At 45.6% G+C, this 25,409-nt stretch overlaps 1 protein-coding gene across 1 annotated transcript; it reads right to left on the bottom strand.

Moving 5' to 3' along the window:
• Window positions 1-171: 171 nt before the first annotated feature.
• LOC122925496 (extracellular calcium-sensing receptor-like) lies at window positions 172-16,905 on the bottom strand. Its single transcript, XM_044276852.1, has 3 exons — window positions 16,838-16,905; window positions 13,580-13,871; window positions 172-1,020 (listed from the first exon to the last, which is right to left on the bottom strand). Exons 1-3 carry the CDS (start codon window positions 16,903-16,905, stop codon window positions 172-174), a joined length of 1,209 nt encoding a protein of 402 aa, XP_044132787.1.
• Window positions 16,906-25,409: the final 8,504 nt, after the last annotated feature.

Genomic DNA, 25,409 nt, shown 5'->3' with positions numbered 1-25,409 from the left:
CACATGACAACTGATCTTCACATTTCCTCCTTAACGTGGACGTGCTGAGGAGAAACAGTAGACTAGGCAATGATGCCAAGTGATCTAGAAAGCATAAACCGTCCTGTGGATAGGTTAGGAATAAAAATTGGCCGGCATATTAGATATAGACATTTCTGTAGTTCCTTATCTCTACTGAAGATTTCTTACTTGCCATGGCTTAATGTTAAAAACATCTGAGCAGCTTCCATTTAGAAAAGGACCTTCTCCAACTCTACATAAATTCAAGTTATGCATAGCTTTAGCAATTACATGGATAGCATTGTAGAGGTTATATGACATTCCGAAGTTAGATACATTATTCAGGCTTATCTGAAAGTTCTCCAATCTGTCATCCACTGTGCAATTCCTATTTGGCCTTTCACGGTTGAAGGTTATGTTTTTGACATCCAAAAAACTACAACCAATATTATTTTCCCAAAACATCCTATCCCAGGGCTCTTCTAACACTTTGGAGAAATTAAAATTCTCAGTATAGTCCTGGAACCCTGGAATTTGTTCAACAGAAAAATAGAAGCCCAGGGTTCCTGTAAGAAGCTTGGCATATTTTTCAAAGGCTAGCAAGCTGGATGTTGCCCAGCCGTCACTGGCCACCCAAAGCTTCCCAGTGATATTATGACGTAGACATTCATCAAACAGAGGTATGAGGTCAGCTTCAGATGTAAAGATAATTATTGTCTTGGCTCTGGACTTTTTGATGGTCTGGATGATACGTGGAATGTTGCGATCTGGACGACTGCTCTGAATATACTCCAAAAATTCCACACAAGCTCCAGATTTGATAAATTCTTGTCTCACTGCCTGTATGCCCTGGTATCCATAATCATTAGAATCAGCGATCATCCCCACCCAGGTCCATTGGAAATACAACAACATTTGGGCCAGTCCTTTGGATTGGAAAGCATCACTTGGAGCTGTGCGAAGAAAGAATGGGAACTGGGTCTTGTCACTTAGACGGGAGCTGGTCGAAACATGACTGATCTACAATGTGAAAATGTTATTAAAAAGAAAAATATTGCAAATTTTCTAATACTTTAATTATACAACAATTTGTATTCAATTTTGGAGATTTTTTTCAAATATCCTTTAGAAGGATTAAAGTATTTCTTCATTATGTTCAGTTTAGTCCAATGATCATTAAAATTAGGGATGAGCGAATTGACTTCGGCTGAAACATCCGAAGTCGATTCCCATAAAACTTTGTTCTAATACTGTACGGAGCAGGAGCTCCGTACAGTATTAGAATGTATTGGCTCCGATAAGCTGAGTTCGGGAAATGTTTTTTTACAGTACAAATTATTTTATGAAGTTATTGCGCAAAGTCTCGCAAGACTTTACAAAGCAATCACTTAGGTTCATCGGAGCCAATACATTCTAATACTGTACGGAGCTTCTGCTCTGTACAGTATTAGAACAAAGTTTTATGCAAATTGACTTCGGATGTTTCATCCAAAGTCTATTCGCTCACCCCTAATCAAAATTTATAAATTACTACAAGGTACTTCTCTGTTTCTGTCCAGTACAAGCTGTAATTTAATGTCAACAGGACTGTCACTCTGTCCCCCTCTGATTATCTATTTTAAGGCCTCATGAACACAACCATGTCCCTATTGTGGTCCACAAACCACGGATCCGCAAAGTACGGACACCCATGTGCAATCAGCTTTATTCTCATGCCCATAACTAGAAATAGCTATTCTTGTCCGCAATATACAGTAGCTAAACAAAAAACTGAATTTGTCTCAAGGATTTGTGTGTCATGTTACAAGATCTAAAGAACCTACTTCAGAAATATTGGGAGACAACAGTGGGGTCATCACATATAGTGGGGGCATCAGAGATAGAGAAGTCATCACAGATAGTGTGGTCAATTGATATACTGGGGGCACCAGAGATAGTGGGATCATCAAAGAAAGTGGGGGTCACCAGAGATACTGGGCCACCTGAGATAGTGGGTTCATCACAGATAATGGGAAACACCAGAGATACTGGGGACACCAGTTTGGTGACTCACTGGTTCACTGCTAAAGGGTTAATGCTATAATAAGTTAAAATATAGTTAAATATAAAGAGATTTCAGCTCAGCCACCATCCTCCTTCGCCGTGCACGGACCCTGGACTGGAAAATAATTAGAGTAATGAAGAAAATCCAGCAACAGGCTCAAGATAAAATCCAATTTCTTTATTGCGTCTTCATAAAATCCATAGGCTGACCAGACAGATAAAAGTTGTTGAGGAAGGGTTGAGACGCATGCATATATATATACATATATGCATGCAAACACGTGCATGCATGTATGATATATATGCATGCATTAATCACATTATAGGAGGATGTGCGCAGATGCTCCCAGCATCTGCGCACATCTGCCCTTAGTGGCCCACAGGGGCTCATGGAGGCCCTGTGGGATACATGTGCCCCTTATAATGTAGGGGCCGTGCCTGTGCCCCTTATAATATAGGGACCGTGCTATATATAGATAGATACATATAATCTCTCTATAAATCCCCTTTAATATGATGTGCCCCCTGATATATAGCCCCATATCATATAAATCCCCCCTACATGGACCCAGATGCATCAATGTGAATGTGCCCCAAGCATTCACATTGATGTAATCTGAGTGAAGGCGCCAGGATGACCGGACAAGGTTCGGTCATTCTGGTGACCTCAAAGGATTCAAATTCTAATGAATTTGAATCCTTTTGTTCTAATTATCTGCAGCCCTGCTGGAGATAATTACGCATGATAGAAGAAGGGGAGAAGCCTCCCCTCCTCCTATTATGCGCATTCCAACAGTGCGATTACTATCGCACTGTCCGGAATGCTAGGTGCAGCAGGCGGGAGATCAAAGGCATCTCCCGCCTGTCTGCAGCGCGTCCCCGATGTGCTGTCCGGCGCAGTGAGGTCATATCACTGCGCCGGCCCACGTGGATGATGGGGGCGTGCTCGCGCGCCCCCTGGTGGGCGGCGTGGCGCGGGAGTGCGGGCCGCCGGGGTTAAATGCCGGCGGCCCCAAAACTCCAGCAGAAAGGGTCAGGGCCCCCACCTTAGGAGGAGAGCGGGATCGGCGCTCAACAGAAGTGCCTGGCCGCCCCCTCCTGAAGGACCCCCGACCGGACCCAGGAGAGCGCGTCCTGCGCTCTGGAACAGAAGCCCTACCGGACCAGACCCCCCTGGACGAACGAGCGGACCCCTGGACGAACGAGCGATCCATAAGTATCACCCCCCCCCCACTATCCCACCAACGCCTTAACCCCTTACCCCTATCATACTGATAACCCTATCCTGCCCACTCTATCCCCCCTATGTCCTGCTGCCCTGCAGCACAGAACCCCTAAGAACCCCTGCATTTCCCCTGGTTAACCCCTGCATTTCCCCTGGTTAACCCCTGCATTTCCCCTGGTTAACCCCTGCTCTGCTGAGCATGCAGCTGCTCTGCAAACAATTTGTGTTTAACCCTCTTGTAACCCCGTAGGGACAGTGCAGACGGGTGGGTTATTGTTAATATACTTGTATGTGTGAATTGTCTAGTTAGTTTATGGGTGGAATTTGGGAACGTGTAGTGTAGTTAAGTACTGTATATTTAGTGCTGTGTTGTCAGTATTGCGTGCTTAGTGTGTTAAATAAATACCGTTATATTTGTACCCTTTGTGTAGCGTGTACTTGTTAGCGGTAGCGAGTTAGTAAGGCGCTTGCAGCTAGTGTAGCGATCAGTGTAAAGCATAGCGAAGGTATTGTGTATTTATTATATAAAGGCATAAATAGGCGGAGTCATCACTAGACGGCTCCTCCTATTTAGGAATATTAATTATCGATATTCGCATAATATTGGTGATTAATATTCCCCCTTTACAAAAGTCTACGCGTTTCAACTGACCATCTTAATCATGACCACCAATATGTTATGGTTCACTTTCAAAGTTTTTAAAACCTTCACTCAGAAATTATTCTACAGGGATATAGTGGTGGTACCAGAGATAGAGAGGACACCATGTCTTTAAAGACCCACTTACACAGGTCGACTTAGCAGGCAATTATAATATACGTATGTGTGTGTGCTTCTTCAGACAGTCTGGTAAATTATTCCTAATAAAGAGACCTCAGGAAAGATGCTCTGTAACATTATGTCTAGAGATGAGCGAATCAAAGTTGACGAAGTAGAATTCGATCCGAATTTCAAGAAAAATTTGATTTGCACCGAATCCGAATATCCTCGTGATTCGTGGTAACAAATCAAATTTCTTCCTAAAATGGCTGCTGCATGTGTGAGGACATGGAGCAAGGAACTCTGGGAAGGCAGGATCACCCATAATGTGCCACGGATGGTGTAACAGAAAACAAGAAGTTACAAATAAGGATCCGACTGGCTTGATCCAAAACTAAGGAACAAAAGGGTGACCCCTATTAAAGCCCTGAAGCTCTCCCTGTCTTCTCAGCCCATACAAAGATCTCAGTGATAGAAGGTTGCATGTCCACGTACCTAGACTGAATGACACCTGCAAACCCTATAATAGTGAGGGGACACGACCACCAGCTCCCTGCACTTAATACGGAGGGAGTCAGGGTCACCTAGAACCAAGCCAACAGGAAAACAACAAATACAGAAATAGACTTATCTGAAAACCCAGCTGTAGCAGCTTCTTGCAGAGAACACAATCCAGGATGTAATATAAACCGCAAGGTGAGGCAGTATGGGGAGGAGATATATAGGGAAACAATCACTGTTAATAGATGACAGCTGGGAGAGGGAGGAGAGATGTCAAAACAAAAGCAAAACAAAAGAAGATCATGCAGGAGGTACTGAAGAACGTCTATCAGAACTTCTCAAAGATCTGGTGGTGATATAATGCCATGCATGCAGCCAATCAGCAGCCAGCCAGCCCTGTGAAGCTCAGCCCTAAAAATAGCATCAGCCATCTTAGATTCTGCCATTTACCAGTGTACTTAGTGCAGGGAAAGACATCTGCAGGCGCTAGGCACAGTGTTAGAAAAAATGTCATTATGCAAAAAAAATGATTTACAAGTGCAGGGTAAGATTTCTCAAGGTGTAGGGAAAGGATAGGGAGGAACCATTCCACAGCATTTATGTAGAACAGGGTTCAGTAGGGGAGTTTACTGCCTGGGTAATAGGAAGAATCATATTACACCTTCCTGCACTGACTGGGGATCCAAATTGCCATTATACAGCTCTGTAATTCCAGCAAACCGTTCTTATTAGGGTGCAAGTGCTGTTTGATACAGCCATTAACAGGGTTTATTACAAGGAAATATTTATATATCTTATTTGTCCATGTGCAGTGAAGTTATATGTTCTAAACATTTTTGGGCTTGTATTAGTGGGGGAAAAGGGCTTATTTATACCCGCTGAGAGGGAGGACAAACGGAACTACTATAGAGACATCCTATGTAGTCAGGTGGCTGCATATCTGCGCCATCATCCATCCTCTCGCAGGTCTGACCGGGGGGGCCACCTGCGCTCGCGTTACTCTGCCATGGCTGCTGTGACACGGTGGGGGGTAGGAGCAGTTCCAGCTCCATCAGCAGCAACTTGAGTCTAGAGTCACTGATGAACAGCTTTCTTCACCCACCTAGTTAAGAAACTACTCACCAGCAGCAGCAGCAGCTAGACCTTGGGCAGGACCTGAACCAGCAGGTGGTGGCATACTTGGAGATTACCTTGCCACCCCATATTGAAGATCCGCTGGACTACTTGGCAGCCAAACTGGATTTGTTGCTGCAACTAGCAGAGTTTGCCCTGGAAAAGCTGTCCTGCCCGGCCAGTTGTATCAGAATAGGTGTTTAGTGTATGGGGGGCCATAGTTACCCCAAATAAAACCCAAAATGTGGAGAGACTGACCTTTGTCAAGATAAATCAGGTGTGGATCAGCAAGGATTTCCACCCACCAATGCATGATGCATCAGACTAGATCATTCATGGTGCCACACCAACACTTTGACAAAAGAGACCGGTTTCTTCTGGCTACCTGCCTCAGCTACTATTCTGATGCTGCCACCCGCCTGATGCCACACATCTGATGCCAAGTTCTCCTTCTTTCACCCACCATATTCAGATGTTACTCGTATTACCACCCACCTCCCCAATCTGTCACCGTGTCACTCTGTGGTCTCCTGATGCTGCCACCTCCACAATATGTCACCTTGCCACTCTGTGGCCTCCTGATGTTGCTGCCACCTCCACACTGTCAGTGTGCCACTCTGTAGCCTCCTGCTGATGCTGCTTCCACCTCCACACTGTCATTATGCCACTCTGTGGCCTCCTGATGCTGCTGCTACCTACACACTATGTAACCTTGCCACTCTGTGGCATCCTGATGCTTTCACCACCTCCACACTGTCATTTTGAGACTCTGTGGCCTCCTCCTCATGCTGCCAACAACTCCAGACTCTGTCATTGGGCCACTCTGTGGTCTCCTCATGCTGCATCCACCTCACCACTATGTCATAGGGCCACTCTGTAAACTTCTCCCGCTGTTCCCACCCTCCCCACTTCATGACTGGGCCACTATTTTGCCTTTCGGCCTGGCTTATTTGACCCTTCTTCTGATCTATCAGAAGGAAGTAAAAATGAGATGCACAACGGTTCCTGTCTGTGTAGCAGCTGTAGGGCCTGTATGGTCCCATCAGAATTGGCTTATGATTTGGTAGCCAACAGCAGGAGTGTGTACAAAACACAGAAGACATATAAATTTGGATCCACTCCTTTTTTGGGGGGGGCATTACCAATACTGATGGATTAGTGACCAAATGCTGACCGAGTGAAAGAGGATGCTCAACAGACAGGATCCGTTTTTTGGTGGTTATTGTTCTGACGGATCAGAGGAAAGGCAAAATAATCAGTGACGTTATTACAAACTTACTGCTGACACCCTCTCCACTCTGTCGGGGGGCTCTATTTGTATAAGCGTTTAATAGAACAGGTTCTGTAGACATCTATGTGGAATCAGATGACGACGGTGTAAAAGGAGTGTGCTTCTTCTTGGTGCCAACATCAACCTGTAAGGCTGAGTTCATGCTTGAGTTATTTGGTTAGTTTTGGCCCCGTGACTGCCCAAATAAGTGAAGTGTGCAGTGATTCTAAGAGCGACGCCTGTCAACTGCATGTCATACAGACTCACAGTATTATTTCACTACCAAAGCAGACACCCTATGTGTGTAACTGCAAGGCACAGTGTTCTACACCACTATAGAGGCTCTATGCAGCCAGGAAATAGCCGTTTTTTAACGACATTTGCCGCAAATATATTCGGATCCAACCGAATAAAAATAAAAAAATTCAACGAATCCGCAAATCGAATTTTTTAACAATTCTCTCATCTCTAATTATGGCTTTTTTTCCCCATTACCCATTATAAGGTATTTTTGCAAGACTTTGATTGTTTCTCTTAGAGAGGGCTACATAAATGTTGTACCACTTATGATTAGAGTAGAGCGGACACCCGAATGTTCTGGTTTAACGGGTTCAGCCGAACTTCACAAAAAAGTTTGAGTTCGGGACCCGAACTTAACCCAAACTTGATCCCAAACCCCATTGAAGTCAATGGGGACCCGAACTTTTGAGCACTAAAATGGCTGTAAAAAAGTCATGGAAATGGCTAGAGGGCTGCAAATGGTAGCAAAATGTGGTTAAGAGCATGGCAAGTGCTCTGCAAACAAATGTGGATAGGGAAATTACTTTCAATAACATAAAATACGTAAAAATAAAAAATAATAATCTTGATCTTGGAGGACGAGGTCCATATGGAGTAGGAGGTGGAGGAGGCGGTGAATGTGGTGGTGTAGGTGGAAGCGGTGGTGGAGGATGAGAAGGTAGCCTACACTGCTTTTGGTTTTATTTTATTTTTGTTTAAATTAGGGTACATCCCAAAACATTGGGAAATATAACCTGTTATAATCCCCTCCAGCCATGCTAAACAAACGTTCAGACAATACACTGGCTGCAGGGCAGGCCAGAACCTCCAAGGCGTAAAGGGCAAGCTCAGGCCATGTGCTCAATTTGGAGACCCAGAAGTTGAAGGGGACAGACCCTTCAGTCAGTACGTATTAGGCTTGTGCACACATACTACTCCACTATGTCGCATGTCTATCAACTTTCGATTTTCTTTTCTGCGCCTACCATGTTGATCACGGCTAGTGGCGAATCAGGGTTCCACGCCGGAGAGTGTGAGAAAGGGAGAAAGGGAGACCACATCCAAGGGAGATCAATGGCTGCAATGTAATCGAGCGGAAATGTGGGAGAAGTTATTAAAGCAGAAGGATCGAATGAAAGGGCCAATTAAAGATGAATTTCTGAAATTTAAATCCCTGTCACCTACGCAGAGCAGGGGCTTTTCATTGCCAGAAATGGGTTAATGTCACCCACCAATGAAACAGATGATTTTTAAAAATTTAGTTGTCTGTCACCTACCGTATGCAGAGCAGGGGTTTATTCACGGCAAAAATTGTAAAATGTCACCCAAGAATGTAACAGAAAAATTTGTGAAATTTATTAACCTGTCTACTAGGTAGAGCAGGGGTATATCACAGCCAAAAATTGTTGAATGTCACCCGATAATGTAACAGTAAAATGTGTGAAATGTATTAACCTGTCTACTAGGACAATTGTGTACCTGGCGTTTGTGGGTGCAGGAACCCACCTCGGAGCCACTTGTGTATGACTGGCCGGAAACCCTATGAAATGATCCCTCTTCCTCCTCCTCCTCCTGTGCCACATCCTCTTCCATCATCGCCAGAAGCATTTTTCAAGGAGGCATAGAAGTGGGATAGTAACGCTGCATTATCGGCACTGGCCTAGTTGGTGAAGTACTCAGAACAGCGCAACAAAGAACACAGGTCTCGCATCGAGGTCCAGTCATTGATGGCAAAGTGGTGCTGTTCCGCAGAGCGACTCACCCGTGCGTGCTGCAGCTGAAACTGCACTATCGCCTGCTGTTGCTCGCACATGTGCGAGGTGGAGTTCCACCTTGTGGGCACTTTGTATATAAGGCGGGGAACGGGAAGGCCGAAGTTACGCTGCAGGCGAGCAGCAGCAGGGTGAGAACGCCGAACGCGCGCACAGACGGCCCGCACTTTTTGCAGAAGCTCTGACATATCGGGCTAATTTTTAAGGAACCTCTGCACCACCAAATTCTGCACATGCGCCAGGCAAGGGATGTGCGTCAAACAGGCTAGTCCCAGAGCTGCTACGAGATTTCGCCCATTATTGCACACCATCAGGCCGGGCTTGAGGCTCACTGGCACCAACCACTCATCGGTCTGTTGTTCCATGCTCGTCCACAGCTCTTGCATGGTGTGCCCAAACAGATACGTTTTAAAACTGCCTGCTGTCGTTTACCCCTGGCTGTACTGAAGTTGGTGGTGAAGGTGTTACGCTGACCGGATTAGGAGCCGGTAGAGGATGAGGAAGCAGAGTAGGAGGAGGAAGCAAAAGGAGGCAAACTGAAGCGCCCTGCAATCCTCGGTGGTGGAAGGACATGCGTCAAACTGCTATCCGCCTCAGGCCCAGCCGCCACTGCATTTACCCAGTGTGCTGATATGAAGATAAAATGTCCCTGACCGTGCTTACTGGTCCGCTTATCCGTAGTTCGGTGGACTTTGCCACAGATGGCGTTGCGCATGCACACCTGATTTTGTCCCCCACTTGGTTGTGCAGGGAAGGGAATGCTCGCCTGGAAAATTAGTGGTGGTTGGGCACGACGTACTGTGAGACAGCCACCGCCATAAGGCTTTTTAAACTCTCCGTCCCCACCAGACGGAATGACAGCATTTCAAAGGCCAGTAATTTTGAAATGCTGGCATTCAGGGCCAGGGATCGCGGGTGGGTAGGGGGGTACTTCCTCTTCCAATCCAGTGTTTGGGAGATGGAGAGCTGATCGCTTCCGTTGGACATTGTGGAGATGCTTGGTGACCCAGGTGGTGGTGTTGCTGGCAGATCCTCTGTTTGATCCTCTGTCACTCCGGAGGTGGATGTAGAGACCGAGACTGCAGCAGAAAAGGAAGCAGGAGGAGCCAGGGACCTTTCTTTGTTTTTGAGGTGTCTACTCCACTGCAGCTCGTGCTTTTCACTTAGATGCCTGGTCATGCAGGTTGTGCTCAGGTTGAGAACGTTTATGCCTCGCTTCAGGCTCTGATTGCACAGCATGCAAACCACTCGTGTCTTTTTGTCAGCACATTGTCTGAAGAACTGCCACGCCAGGGAACTCCTTGGAGCTGGCTTTGGTGTGCTCGGTCCCTTGCTGCATTGGGCAGTAGCAGGTGTACTGTCTAGGGGACAGCCGCTGCGCTTTTGCACCCTGCTCCCTCTTCTGCTGTGTTGGTGGCTCTGTGCAACCACCGCCTCTTCCTCCAAACTACACAGGTCACTAGCATGACCTTGATTACATGTGGGGTCGAGGACCTCATCGTCCTCCACATCATCTTCCACCCAATATTCACCTCTGCCCTCCTTGTCGGTCTGCACACTGCAGAAATCCACAGCAGTTGGCACCTGTGTTTCGTCATCATCCGAGACGTGCTGTGGTGGTCCTCTCATGTACTCATCTTGAAATATAAGTGGTTGGGCATCGGTGCACTCAATCTCTTCCACTTCTGGGGCTAGGTGGATGGCCCTGGGAAACCTTGCTAACAGAGTCATCAAAAAGCAGAAGGGACTGCTGCATGACTTGGGGCTCAGAACTGCTTGGCTGATTTGCAAAGGGGTGAGGTGAAAGACTGATGGACATCGGCTGCAGGTGCCAACTCTAATCTTTCAGCAGGAGCCTGGGTGGGAGACAATGTGAAGGAACTGGAGGCACTGTCAGCAACCCAATCTACTATTGCGTGTACTTGTTCTGGCCTCACCATTTGTAGAGCCGTATTAGGCCCGACCAAATAACGCTGAAGGTTCTGTTGCCTACTCGCACCTGAGAAAGGTGTTTCACTTGTGCGTGTAGCTGGCACAGATCGACCACGTCCTCTCCCTGTAACAGGATCTCCACCAGCAGCACCACGACCAGGGCCATGTCCCTTATTCTATGCTCTCCTCATTCTCCGCAAATTTTGTATTTTTCCCAAAATGGGTGGTTTTTTATAACAGAAGATAACAACAGTATCTAACGCGTGTATTTCACAATGACAGATGCAGCAAAGGATGCAAATTTCGTATTTTTCCCAAAATGGGTGTTTTTTTTAATAACAGAAGATAACAGCAGTATCTAACGCGTGTATTTCACACTGACAGATGCAGCAAAGGATGCAAATTTCGTATTTTTCCCCAAATGGGTGTTTTTTTTTATAATAGAAGATAACAGCAGTATCTAACGCGTGTATTTCACACTGACAGATGCAGCAAAGGATGCAAATTTAGTATTTTGCCCCAAATGTTATTTTTTTTTAACCCAGAAAATTATTGCAGCATTTCAAGCTTAAATTTCACATTGACAAATGCTGCATAGGCCCCAGATGTAGGGTATTGCCAAAAATGGGTGCTTTTTTAAACCCAGAAAATTATTGCAGTATTTCAAGCTTAAATTTCTCACTGACAAATGCTGCTTAGGTCCTAGATGTAGGGTATTGCCAAAAATGGGTGATTTTTTTTTATCCCAGAATATAATTGCAGTATTTCAAACTTCTATTTGACTGTCACAAATGCACATATGCTGTGCTGGTGCAGAGAACTTGCATAAAATGTCCGCCACCACCCACCTAACTAACAGACTGATAAAAGTTAGTTTTCTGGGTCACTGGGCTCAGGGCAGGGTAAAATGATTGTGCACTGCACCCACAAAACAAGATCTAGGTAGATCTCTGAGTTAACAAGCACTTCCGATTAAAGATTCTGTCCTATTCTCTCCCTCACAGCAGCAGCATCCTATCCCTGGGTCCCCTTATATAGAGGCTGGGTCACATGCTCCACTGGCCAATCACAGCCATGCCATTAGTAGACATGGCTGTGATGGCTTCTAAGGGCACACAAGTTAAACGCTTGTTGATTGGATGCTCTGCAGCCTTTCAAAAAGCGCCATTAAATCGGCGAACAATGAACCCGAACCCGTAATTTTACTGAAAAGTTTGGGTTCGGGTCCAGGGTCCAAAAATCTTAAAGTTCAGTACGAACCCGAACTTTGCAGTTCTGGTTCGCTCAACCCTATTTATGATAACAGACTATGCTAACTGTGGATATGCCATAGAATAACTCTTTCAGAGTAATTATTAGAGATGAGCAAAGTTCTCAAAACTTCAATTTGGCTGCTTCACCGAATCTCAAAAACAAATTTGCTTTGTGATAAATTACTTATCATGAAGAGCATTTATTTGTGAGTGGCGGGTGCAATGACAGGTAACAGCAATGGTGCGTCCATCCATCATCGGTGAGCTTGTTCCTGGGACGCCACCTAAGTTTGGGTTCAGAGGAACCCTCTGACTTCTGCCTGTAGTTGTCTGATGTCAGTTGAAATGAAGTTGAAGACTGAGTCAACTCCCCCCACCCTCCTTGTTCTGCTGCATTTTCCTCTGCCCATTCCTTTGGAGGGTCCTGGGACCTCTTTGTTAGACATACTGTACAGTAACAGTAACTTTCTATGTAAAATAAGTTAGTCAATGTCATTGTGGACATCCCAATAACAGTAGCATTAGACAGCTTATTCACGACAATTTGAGCATCAAGGCCTAATGGGATTGCTTATCTATGAAACAAGGTGCACACTCCAATAACAGTAAAAATAGACAGCTTATTAACCCCAATTTAAGAATTAAGGCGCAATAGATTTGCTTATCTATTAAACAAGATGAGCACCCCAGTAACAGTTAAATTACACAGTTTATTCACCACAACTTGAGAATTAAGGCTTAATGTAAATGCTTATCTACTAAACAAGGTGGACGCTGTTCAATTAGCTATCTCTGTGCCCTACAAAGGGATTGATGCAAAGTAGTCTGTCTCCTATGGATCTTTTTATCTTAGGATTACAGTCCTTGCACTGTCCCTGCAGTCTCCCTATGCTTTTTATACAGTGTGTAAAAACTCTCCTGACACAGTACCTGCATTCTCCCTATACAATATTCTGTAATTGAAAGGCTTCTTGAACAATGTCCTTAGCACTTGTCACATCCCTCCCTATGTTGAGAACACAGTGAAATGGCGGAGACCCGGCAGGATTAGGCTTTTTATAGGGCTATGACATCACAAGGGATGGCCATCTGCTGATTGCCTGGCTGCATAGCATTATGGGTCATATAAACTTCCCGGGCTTCTTACTTTCACTTTGTAACACGTGTAGCTGCCATTTTAGTAAAAAAAAAAAAAAATTTGTTACAATGAAGCACGAGGAAATTTGCATATGTTGCTAAACTTTGGATCTAATTCCACTTTGGATGTTTTGATTCCCTCAAAATTAGTGAAGGCACTAACAGAAGGCACGATACATCATCATCCAACATCAGGCTAGGCTAGGCCTGATGTTGAAAATCATGAATGTATCTGGGGTCAAATACAGTATAATTAATTAATCTTCTTTTTAAAAACATTTAAGCTCCACTTACTTGTGGATACCTGATGACACCCAGAATGTGAGCCATGAGCATTGAGAACGTTGATGTACTGTAGCCAATGAAAGCAGCCAGTCGATTCCTCTTTTGGCACTGGTAATTGGGTATAGCTCTGTTCTGGCCTGTTATCATCCATAAGGTGCCTTCAAGTTCCTTCTGGAGAACTCGACAAGAATCATAGATCTGGAAGCCCAAAGTGATGTTTGGGAGAATGTTGGGATCGTTGTTGATCTCCTTCATTGCATACCTAATGATCAGTAAGCGAAGATATCGTTCCAGGAGAAATCTGCAAAAATGAACATTCACAGAACTGGATTTACTGTTACTAATACTGGAAATTGGCCAAATATTTCTAGACTCTGTCATTCTATAGAAATGCTGGAGATAAGCCCTTTACTCAATTATCTTCTGCAGTTCCGTAGACTTTAAATGGAGTGGCAGCACGCATGTTCAACCTTCACTTAATTCAAACAGGGCACATCACCAGCGGGTCCCAGACACATCACCTATTTTGTGGATAGGTGATAAGTTTCGGTCATGGGCCAAACCTATTGATCTTAGCAGCTGCAGTGAGAATGTGACTGTGTATTACAGACACACTCCACACCATTGAGCATATGAGCCCACTATGATGTCCATACAGCTACTGTATCTCTCTTGATGTCCTATTAAGTCACTGTGTTTAAAGGGGTCATGCCATATTCTATGTAAATAATGAGACTCAGACCTCATATAGTACATGGCAGTTTCTTTCTAACAAAGCTAGACCCCGCTCTGTACCTCTTGTAGATCCTAATCCCCTCCCCCTTTTCACATTCAATTGCTTTGCTAGATTTATTTCAAGCCGACAGCACAGGGGCGAGTCCTTTCTCAGGGGGCATTTCTTTTCTGCTGGCTGCAGTTCTCTCTCTTCCACCTCAGGGGAGGTGTCCTTTCTCAGGGGTTATCACTAGAGATGAGCGAATCGAAGTTGACAAAGTCGAATTCGATCCAAATTTCAGGAAAAATTTGATTTGCATCGAATCTGAATTTCCACATGGTTCGTGGTAACGTATTGCATTTTTTTCTAAAATGGCTGCTGCACGTGTTAGGACATGAAGCAGAGAACTCTGGGAACGAGAGATCACCCACAATGCCATGCATGCAGCCAATCAGCAACCAGCCAACTTCTGTGATGTCACAACCCTATAAATAGCCTCAGCCATCTTGGATTCAGCCATTTTCCAGTGTACTTAGTGCAGGGAAAGACGTCAGCAGGCGCTAGGGAAAGTGCTATGAAAGACTTTAAAACTTTTTTTTTGGCTGAATAGAAGTTCAGGGAAAGATCATTAGAAGTGTAGGGAAAGGATAGGGAGGAATTATTCCACACTATAAAAGGAGAACACGGTCCAATAAGGGAGTGTACAGCCTGGGTAATAGGAACAATCCTATTACACCTTGCTGCACTGACTGGGGATACAAATTGCCATTATACTGCTGCTTTCAGATTTGCAATAGATGATACCTCTGTAATTTCAGGAAACCTTGCTTATTATTGGGGAGCAAATGCTGTGCGATACAGCCATTAACAGAGTGTATCACTAGGAAATATTTCTACGTCTTATGACCTCTTGTGCGGTGCAGTCATATGTTGTAACGCCTTTTTTGGCGTGTATTAGTGGCAAACAAAGTGCTTATTAGACGTTGTGCAGTGAAGTGACAACATTACAGCCTTTTTTGGGGTGTATTCATTTCCTTTTTATTTTTTTATCTAACAGTATGTCAGACAGAGAAGTGCCAGGCCCTGCACAGGCGAGGGGCAGAATCCTCAATGTTTCTGGCTCAGGCGCAGGTCGCAGCAGAGAAAGGGGGCGTGCCAGCAGGGGTCATTTCGAGAGGCCTGAGCTCCCAGTGTCATCTAGCAGTCGTGTCTTGACCAGCAACCCAGTGGTGGTTGAATGGTTGACTCGGTCATCCACTTCGTCCCAAGTGACATCAGACACTCCCAGCCAAGAGTCGGTGGGTTCATCAGACGCAACCCTTAGTTGGAATGGCCCGAAAGCAGGCCCTGTGCCCTCACCTGTCCTCCACCTGCCTCTGTCCTTTTTCGTTCCCTCTGCCAGAAAAGTATTATATGCTGTGGGATCAGCTCCACTATACAGCGAGTATGAGCTACTAGAGGAGAGTCAGCAGCTACTGGACAGCCAAGATCTGAAGGAGACATTGATTGGCCGCTTTGTCTGGTAGGCAGGCATGTAGTGATCAGGAGAGTGGTGTGGGAGCTGGTGTTGCAAGCGGTCAGGCTCCTGGCTCAGAGACCGTTGAGGAGGACATCAGTGACATGCAGACAGTACTCGATGATGATGTAGCTGAATTGGGAGTCTTGTGACGAAGGGGCTTCATCATCATCATCAATGAGAGAAGAGGGTGGCAGCTTGCGCGTGAGACAGCGTGGCCAGGAGTCAGCAGGGTGGCAGCAGTGGGAGGTCGGGAACCAAACGTGCCCGGGGTAGACCACCTGCTTCGCAGGAGCCTACCTGCCCTGAAAGTAGTTATGCAGGGGTTCACAGAGGCAGCGGTGGTAACAGTCAGTCAGTGTGGAGTGTTAAGGCTAAAATTACCTACTCTGCGGTGTCGCAGTTTTTTGTTAAGCCGCCGGGGGAGGTGAACATGGCCGTTTGCTGAATCTGTGGGCAGAAGGTGAAGCGTGGCCAGCGTGTCATAAAGAGATCTGGGAGAACCTTGACTCCGAAGTGGTGGTCCAGCCTGCCGCAACAACCGTTACATCACCAAGCGGAAAGCACCCGATTTCAGACAGTCAAGGCTCCACCACCTCAGTCGAAGGGAGCTGTATGTCCTTCCCATCATCTACCGGTCCTGATGCTCTTACTCCTCTTACTCCTACTCTTCGTCACTTATTTCGTCAGCAGTCGATTGCCGAACCGATTGCCAAGAGACAGCAATTCGTGTGTGGTCATCCTATGGCGCAGAAGCTGAACGTGCTCCTGGCCAAGTTGCTGGTACTGCAGTCCCTCCCTTTCCAAGGGGTGGACTCTGCACCTTTCAGAGAAATGATGGCTTGTGCCGAGCTGAGGTGGAGAGTCCCAAGCTGTCATTTATTTGCCAAAAAAGCAGTACCAGCATTGCACACATATGTAGAACAGAAGGTGGGCCAGTCCTTGAGCCTGTCGGTGTCTGCAAAAGTGCACGGCAGAGCTGACATGTGGAGCTGTAACTACAGTCAGGGACAATACATGTCCTTTTTTGGCTCACTGGACGATTGTGGCTCCAGCCCAGCAACTTGGCCAAGTGACGTTTTGATGCCGTTGGTACTGCGACATTGTCCGCCTCATCCTCCGTGTCCTTAGCCTCCACTGCAGGGACAATTCACAGTGTCCCTCCAGCATACCACATGTGCAGGGCACGGCGGTGTCACGCTGTTCTGCACCTACGGTAGTTTGCCTGGGCGAACGGAGTAACACAGGGGAGGAACTTCTCTGCGTCCTTCATCAAGAAATTGAATCCTGGCTTTCTCCGTGACAACTCAAAATCGGAACCATGGTGACCAACCATGGGATGAACATGGTGTCGGCACTGGTTGTCAAGCGGTTCCTGAAGTCTTCACCCCATCTGCAAGATATCCTGAAAATGGCCAGGAAACTTTGCATGCACTTCAGCTACTCGTACACCGCAAAGCAAACCCTCCTTGAGCTGCAGCGGCAGAACTGAATCTCCCAACATAGGCTGATATGTAACGTTTCCACCCGTTGAAATTTCACCCTCCATATGTTGGACTGACTATACGAACAGAGAAAGCCCATAAACTATTTCTTGATGATCCAAGCGGACAGGAGTACTCCCCTGTGTAACTTCGATGTCAGCTAGTGGCAGCTTATTCGTGACACCTGCCATTTGCTCAGGCCCTTTGAGGAGGCCACGTTATTTTTCAGTCACCTGGACTTGGGGATGAACAACGTCATTCCACTGCTTCATATCCTGGAACAGATGTTGGTAAATCTGTCTGGTCAGGGGACTGGAGATGTGGCACCTACATCTCACGGCCACATGAGCCCTGTGGGGGCTGAACTGAAGGAGGAGGACGTTGGAGCACAAGCTATGTGTAGCAAAATGGGTGGTTTTTCTACACAGGTGACAGGAGAGGAGGTGCAGGAGCAGCCAGAGGAGCAAGAGGGAGATAAGGAAGATGAGGCAGATGACCCAGGTACACTGTGGCAGTATGCAGAGGAGATGGAGGCAGGGAGTCCTTCCGAGTCACTTGCGCAAATGGCCCCATACATGCTCACTTGCTAGCATAGTGACAGACGAATATTCACCATTTGACAGAGGGGCGACTACTGGCTCTCCACCATGTTAGACCCTCACTACTGGTCCTAAATGGGGGCCTTTTTTACACCTGCTGAGAGGGATGACAAACTGAACTACTATCAAGACATCCTATGTAGTCAGTTGGTTGCTGCCTATGTGCGCCATCGTTTATCCTCTGGCAGGTCTGACCAAGGGGGCACTCTGCGCTCTCCTTCCATTGCCATGGCTGGGGGGGCAGGAGCAGAACCAGCTCCATCAGCAGCAACTTGAGTCTAGAGTCACTGATGAGCATCTTTCTTTGACCGCTTAGTAAATAAACTTCTTACCAGCAGCAGCAGCTAGATGTGGAGCAGAACCTGAACCAGCAGGTGGTGGCATACTTGGATAGCACCCCGCCACCCGACATTGAAGATACGCTGGACTACTGGGCAGCCAAACTGGATTTGTGGCCGCAACTGGCCGAGTTTGCCCTGGAAAAGCTGTCCTGCCCGGCTAGTAGTGTGGCATCAGAGCGGGTGTTTAGTGTGGTGGGGGCCAAAGTTACCCAAAGGAGAACTCGCCTGTCCACCCAAAATGTGGAGAGACTGACCTTTGTCAAGATGAATCAGGCGTGGATCAGCTAGGATTTCCACCCACCAATGCCTGATGTATCAGATTAGATCATCCATGCTGCCTCACCCAAACCTTGACAAAAGAGACTGGTTTCTTCTGGCTACCTGCCTCAGCTACTATTCTAATGCTGCCACCCGCCTGATGCCACACATCTGATTCCAAGTGCTTTTTTTTACACCCATTATAATTATCGTCAGCGGGTACTGTTATTGCCACCTACCTCCCCAATTTGTCACCGGGTCACTCTGTGGTCTCCTGATGCTGTTGCCACCTCACCACTCAGGTCTCCTCATGCTGCTGCTGCCACCTCCACACTATGTCACTGTGCCACTCTGTGGTATCCTCATGCTGCTGCTACCTAAACACTATGTCAATTGGACACTCTGTGTCCTCCTCATGCTGCTGCTGCTGCTGCCACCCCAACACTATGTCACTTTGCCAGTCTATGGCCTCCTCATGCTGCTGCTGCTGCCACACTATGTCACCTTGCCACTCTGTGGACTCCTCATGCTCTTGCCACATTACTACTCTGTGGTTTCCTCATGCTGCTGCCACCTTAACACTATGTAAATGGGCCACTTTATGGTCTCTTCATGCTGCTACTGCCACCTCCACACTATATCACCTTGCCACTCTGTGGTCTCCTCATGCTTCTGCCACATCACTACTCTGTGGTCTCCTTATGCTGCTGCCACCTCAACACTATGTAAATAGGCCACTCTGTGGTCTCCTCATTAGTGATGAGCGGCAGGGGCAATATTCGAATTCACAATATTTTGTGAATATTTTGTAGAATATTCATCATACTTTCGTGAATTCACAGATTATATTTTTTATTGCGAAAATCGGCAATGTATTTTTCGCATAATGTGCGCAAAATAGCGGCGTGGGGTAGGCAACTTTTCTATTGGTTGCTAGTGATGTTGCTAAGCTGTGACAAAGCCTTTTCATTGGCCCACAAGCTAGAAGAAGGGAGGGAAAAAAAACTAATATTCATCATTACGAATATATAGTACTACTTTCTAAATATTCGCAAATTCTCGAAGTGCCGATATTCTCAATAAAAATTCTATTTTTGAATATTTGCGCTTAACACTACTCCTCATGCTGCTGCCACCTCCGCACTATGTCACTGGGCCACTCTGTGGTCTCCTCATGCTGCTGCTACCTCAACACTATGTCATTGGGACAATTTGTGGCCTCCTCATACTGTTCTCCCACCCTCCCCCCTCCCTGACTGGGCCACTATTTTGCCTTTTTGACCTGGTTGACATCAATATTTATTTGACCCTTCTTCTGATTTGTCAGAAGGAAGAAAAAAATTGACGCACAATGGATCCTGTCTGCGTAGCAGCTGTAAGGCTTGTCTGGTCCCATCAGAATTGGCTTATAATGGGGGGGCGGAGCTAACGCCAGAGCCGGATGGCTGTGTGATGTGAAGCTCTCCTGACAACGATTCCCTCAGAAGCTTTAATCTTCAGCTATTCAAGCTCAAAATGGTCAAGATCGGAGGCCCTAGATCTGCTGACACCCCAGAACCGCCCAGATCGACTTCTCAAGCGGGCGGCATGGAGAAATTTATAAAGAAAGCGGCTCAGTCCTATGCGGCCAGAGACTCCAAAATGGCGCCGGAACCGCCACGCACGCCGAGGAGTAAGCAGCAAGCTGAATGCACCGCTGAAAAGGTGAGGGACGACTCCCCTGAGGCTGACACACTTGCGCTCTCTCGTTCCTTCCTAAAGAGAGCACTATCAGAGGCCCTAGAACCGCTTAAGTCCGACCTCAGCACCATTAAGGAAGACATGAGGCATATAGGCAGACGGGTGGAGGCACTAGAGGAAGCAACTATTGCCCTTACCTCGCACCAGGCTGCAGTCTCTGATCATTTAAGCGCTCATCAGAAGCACCTTAACACCCTCTATATTCAGCTAGAGGACCAAGAGAACAGAAGCAGGAGAAATAACCTCCGCTTCAGAGGAATACCTGAATCAGTAAGCACTGAAGAGATTCCTGAAACGGTGATGCAGATATGTATGAAGCTCCTGGGCCCTGACTCCACACATGAAGTTCTCATTGAACGAGCCCACAGAGCATTGCGCCCCAAGCCTCAGACCACAGAACCGCCCAGGGACATAATCTGCAAGTTTTTGCATTTTCCTGTCAAAGAGGCAATCTTAAATGGGGCAAGAAACACCCCTCTACTGTCATGGGATGATAACCCAATCTCCATATTCCAGGACCTAGCCCAATCCACGCTTAAAAAATGTAAAGCCTTGAAACCGCTCACCGATCTACTGAGGAGCAAGAAAATCATATAGAGATGGCTATTCCCGTTTGGGCTATCCTTCTTTCACAACGGTCGCAGAATCTCCATTCAATCGCACATTGATTTGGAAAGAGCTTATGACGCCCTGCAAATCTCAACGCTCCCAATTGAAAACTGGGACTTAGTACAAGATATCTCTGAGCTTCCTACCCTGACGTCAGACGGACCGTGGGAGACCCCTCGCACCCAAAGGTCTCAAAAGACGAGAAGAAATCGCCAATCATCTTCCTCCAAGAGACTGACACTTACTGACGACTGACCAACATCAGGTTAACCCTCCCTAATCTCCAAGTGGGAAAAAGTTATCTTATCTGACTTATATGCAGTCAATCTCCTGATAGTTACTATACCACTAAGGTTAAGTAAATGGTTGAAAGAAGTTCATTACTGAATATTCTTACCCCTTATTCTTACTCAGAAGTGTTATATTTCTCTTCCTAACCTTAGAATATTATTTTGACTGTAACTGGAGCTTGAATTTTTCTCCTTAAAGAGGGATCGTAGTAGTTGCACTCTAATAAGAGTAATGCAATACCCCCCCTTGCCACTAATCATAGCTGACTTTCACAGTTTGGTGCCATTTTGGTGCTATTTTTGGTTATGTTTGTGTTTTTCCTTCTGTTTTGTTAACCTATTTTTGTCCCCAGATAGGTCTCAAGAATACATTACTATGTTTGTTCCATTTGCCGATATACATCTGCTGATCTGCGACACCCTCTTCCTTCTCTGGAGTCATCGCTTACCTCGGGGTGGCACCCTCCCCTCACTCTGGTCAGTTGATTATACACATTTTCCTCTTGCACTTTTAGATTCACCTATATCTTACATCTCTTATAAACATGTCAGATTTGAGAGTTGTAACTTATAACGTGAAGGGGTTGAGGTCCCCATCTAAGAGATGTCAGATTCTATCTCAATTAAACAGAGAGAGATGTTCTGTAGTTTTCCTACAGGAAACTCACTTTAAGCACGGCAATTACCCAAATCTTTCCTTTTCTAAATTTCCTACTTGGCACCACTGTGGGGCTGGGGGTGCCGCCTCGAGGGGAGTTAGTATTGGCTTCCATAGAAGTTTATCCTTCCTCTATAACTCCCATGTGCAAGACCCTGAAGGCAGATTTTTAATACTTAAAGGTATGATAGGATGTTCACTTTATACACTTGTGAATGTATATGCACCTAATACGGAACAGATCAGTTGGTTAGCTACTCTACTATCACTAATAGAAGCTCACAGAGAGGGCATTCTAATTATAGCCGGTGACTTCAATATAGCCTTTAATCCGCTACTGGACACCACTTCCAAGAAATCAGCCATCTCCCAAAAAGCCCTTGGTTTTCTTCAGACTAAACTTCTGGAGCTCGGCGTCTCTGACATATGGCGTTGTCTCAACCCACAAGGCTTAGACTACTCCTTCTATTCCCCCTCTAACAGATCCTATAGTAGGATTGATTATATCCTTATCTCAAAAGAACACCTACAACTATGCTCACATGCTAAGATTGGAGACATAACACTGTCGGACCATTCTCCTATTTTCTGCGATATACACCCCCCTATAAGATAAAATAGAAAGTCCAATTGGAGGTTCAATGAATCCTTGCTAGGGAATGAGAGACACATTACCCATATTTCCTCCCTCCTCGTTGAATATTTCTCAATCAATAATACTGAGGATATCTCCCCCCATACACTTCGGGATGCTCATAAGGCTTTTATAAGAGGCAGACTGATTAGCCTATGCTCTTTCCTGAAAAAACAGTCTGAGAAAAAACTTTCCATTTTGCTATCTAAAATCCACATGCTGGAAAAAAACGCACAAACAGTCTCTATTAGCCCAACACCTTTCAGAACTCACCTCCCTTAGAACTGAATTAAAAAATCTTCTTAATGAGAAGTCCACGAAGTACTATCTCTCTGCACAGCAGAAAGTTTTTGCCCATGGAAATAAAGCCTCTAAATTTGCTATTCAAAGAATTAAACAGAGACGAACCTCCCGTTATATTCAAAGCATTAGATCCCCTCAGGACTCCTTATTGTTTAAAGCTAATGAAATAGCTGATCAATTCAGAAAGTTTTATGAGTCTCTATAAAATCTCCCCCCCTCAGTACTCCCTGACCCCGCACTAAATAGACATTCTACTATCAATGCCTTCCTATCTTCCCTCAGACTGCCGTCATTATCTATGTCCCAAAAGGAATCTCTGTCCAAACCATTTACCGCTTCGGAAGTAGTAGCTGCCATCAAGTCGACCCCCAAAGGGAAATGCCCAGGTCCAGACGGACTCCCCATAACTTATTACTCGACATTTAAAGACACTCTCCTCCCCTTTTTGCTCCCAATCTATAACCTGGCCTTAGACGAACATCCGCTTTCTGCAGATATGACTAAAGCCACCATCACAGTTATCCCCAAACAGGGCAAAGATCCCACCTCATGTTCGAACTATCGCCCTATCTCCTTATTAAATGTGGATCTTAAATTACTCTCGAAAATGTTAGCCACTAGATTGCAATGCCTTCTACCTCAATTAATTCAACCAGACCAAGTAGGTTTTGTTAGAGGCAGAGAAGGCAAGGATAATACCACCAAAGTATTAAACGCATTATATTATGCCTCCCACAGATCCTCCCCCCTAGTTTTGCTTGGCACAGACGCCGAAAAAGCATTTGATAGAGTAGATTGGACATTCATATCTTTAGCTCTATCAAAATTCCAAATACCAACACCATTTATCAATGCTATTTTCGCTATGTACAATCATTCTTCGGCGTCTGTGTCAGTCAACGATACACTATCACCTAGTTTCCCCATTAGAAATGGGACAAGACAGGGCTGCCCACTTTCTCCCCTTATTTTCGTCCTAGTGATGGAAACTTTACTACAGTCCCTTAGACAAAACCCAGATATTAAAGGCCTGAGGGTTGGTGGCTGTGACTTTAAATTGGCTGCATTTGCAGATGATTTATTAATTATTACCACTAACCTACTTATTTACATTCCCGTAATTTTATCCAGTCTCAACCATTTCGGTGCTTTGTCTAATTTCAAAGTTAATGCATCCAAATCCCAGATAATCCACATGGGCCTCTCCTCGCAAACTCTCTTATCTCTAAAAAGGAATTCTCCTTTTAATTGGCAAACCCAGCAACTGACTTACCTGGGAGTGAAGATATCCCCGAATCTAGGTGAACTATTCAATCTTAACTACAAGCCTCTTTTATCATCATTAACTTCCCAACTGGATTCCCTAAATTTTCCCTACTTGTCTTGGTTTGGGAGAAAAAACATTCTTATGTCTCTGGTAATACCTAGACTCACGTACTTGATGCAAGTACTTCCCATTGAAATCCCCAAATCCTACTTTTCCTCCCTAAACAAACACATCCGTAAATTTATATGGCAGGGGGAAAAACCCCGTATTTCTTTCGAAACCCTAACCAAGCCAAGATCCGATGGAGGAATTGGACTCCCTGACCCAGAGACATACATGAAGGCAATACAACTGGCTAGAGTAGTAGATTGGATTAGGAACCCCCCTCACAAATTGTGGTTAGCTTTAGAAAATGCTTTCCTACCCTCCCCTATTAGGGCCCTCGTTCTGGCCGACAGACCCCCTTTAGCCCCTAGCTCTATACCAAATCCATTGATTCGAAATACTCTAAAGGTCTGGAGGTGGTTCTCGGCCAGCATGGGTGCTCTGACTCTCCCTTCTCCTTTCATCTCTATAAAAGATGTAATTGCACTAGCTCCTAAGGATTTGAGAGATAGCTGCCCCCTCTCCCTTGTGAATCTAGGGCTTGAGGTATCAAAACTTTTCAAGGAGGATGGAGGTATCCTTTCGGATCAAGAAATTTGTGGCCTTTTCAAGGTTACTATTAAAAATCCCTTTCTCTTAAGCTTTATTAGAAAGGAATCACTCCTTATTGCAAAAAAAACCTCACCAGCCCAAGACCTTCTGTGGTTTGACAAGATGATCGGGGCTACTTTGTATCCCTCTAAAGCCATTTCAAATATATATAAACAGCTTAAATCTCCCCCCCTTTCTGTCAAACCAGCTGCGATTGAGCTCTGGGAAAATTACTTGCAGCGGAAATTAACACCCTCTGAAATATCAAATTTATTGATCACCCCGCACAAGATTTCCAGATGTATTCTCATCCAAGAAAATAGTTACAAAATCCTGATGCGCTGGTACAAAACCCCGGACAAGACATGTCTTTATAATGCCAACTTCTCTGACGTTTGCTGGAGATGCAGCAAAGAAAGGGGTTCTTATTTTCATGTTTGGTGGTCCTGTGCCCTGATGCAGCCTTGGTGGTCCAATATTGTCAACCTCAGTAATCGGATTTGCCAGACCTCTTTCCCTTGCATTCCTGAGATCGCTTTGTTAAGCCTGGGTCTGAAGGGAACTAAGTCTCGGAAATCAACCCTTTTTTCTTTTATGATGATAGCTGCTAGACTGTTGATTCCTAAACTCTGGCTATCTCCAGACATCCCTAGTCAGGAACACTGGATTAATAGGCTTGACCAAATATATCGGCTAGAAGAAATCTCCCACTGGGAACAACGGACCAAA

The sequence above is a fragment of the Bufo gargarizans genome, chromosome 2 (genome assembly GCF_014858855.1).
Source record: "Bufo gargarizans isolate SCDJY-AF-19 chromosome 2, ASM1485885v1, whole genome shotgun sequence".
Classification (NCBI taxonomy): domain Eukaryota; kingdom Metazoa; phylum Chordata; class Amphibia; order Anura; family Bufonidae; genus Bufo; species Bufo gargarizans.
The sequence above is the reverse complement of the archived record's forward strand: the minus strand, read 5'-3'. Positions and strand labels throughout refer to the sequence as shown.

Bases quoted from the DNA above. Each gene is read 5' to 3' on its own strand.
- LOC122925496 (XM_044276852.1), bottom strand. From the start codon at position 16,905: ATGTCGCAGTACCAACGGCATCAAAACGTCACTTGGCCAAGTTGCTGG. The intron at 13,872-16,837 runs GTGAGCCAAAAA...TCATTTTTGCAG, and splicing joins GCTGGAGCCACAATCGTCCA to ATTTCTCCTGGAACGATATC. The intron at 1,021-13,579 runs GTAAGTGGAGCT...TTCACATTGTAG, and splicing joins GTGTCATCAGGTATCCACAA to ATCAGTCATGTTTCGACCAG.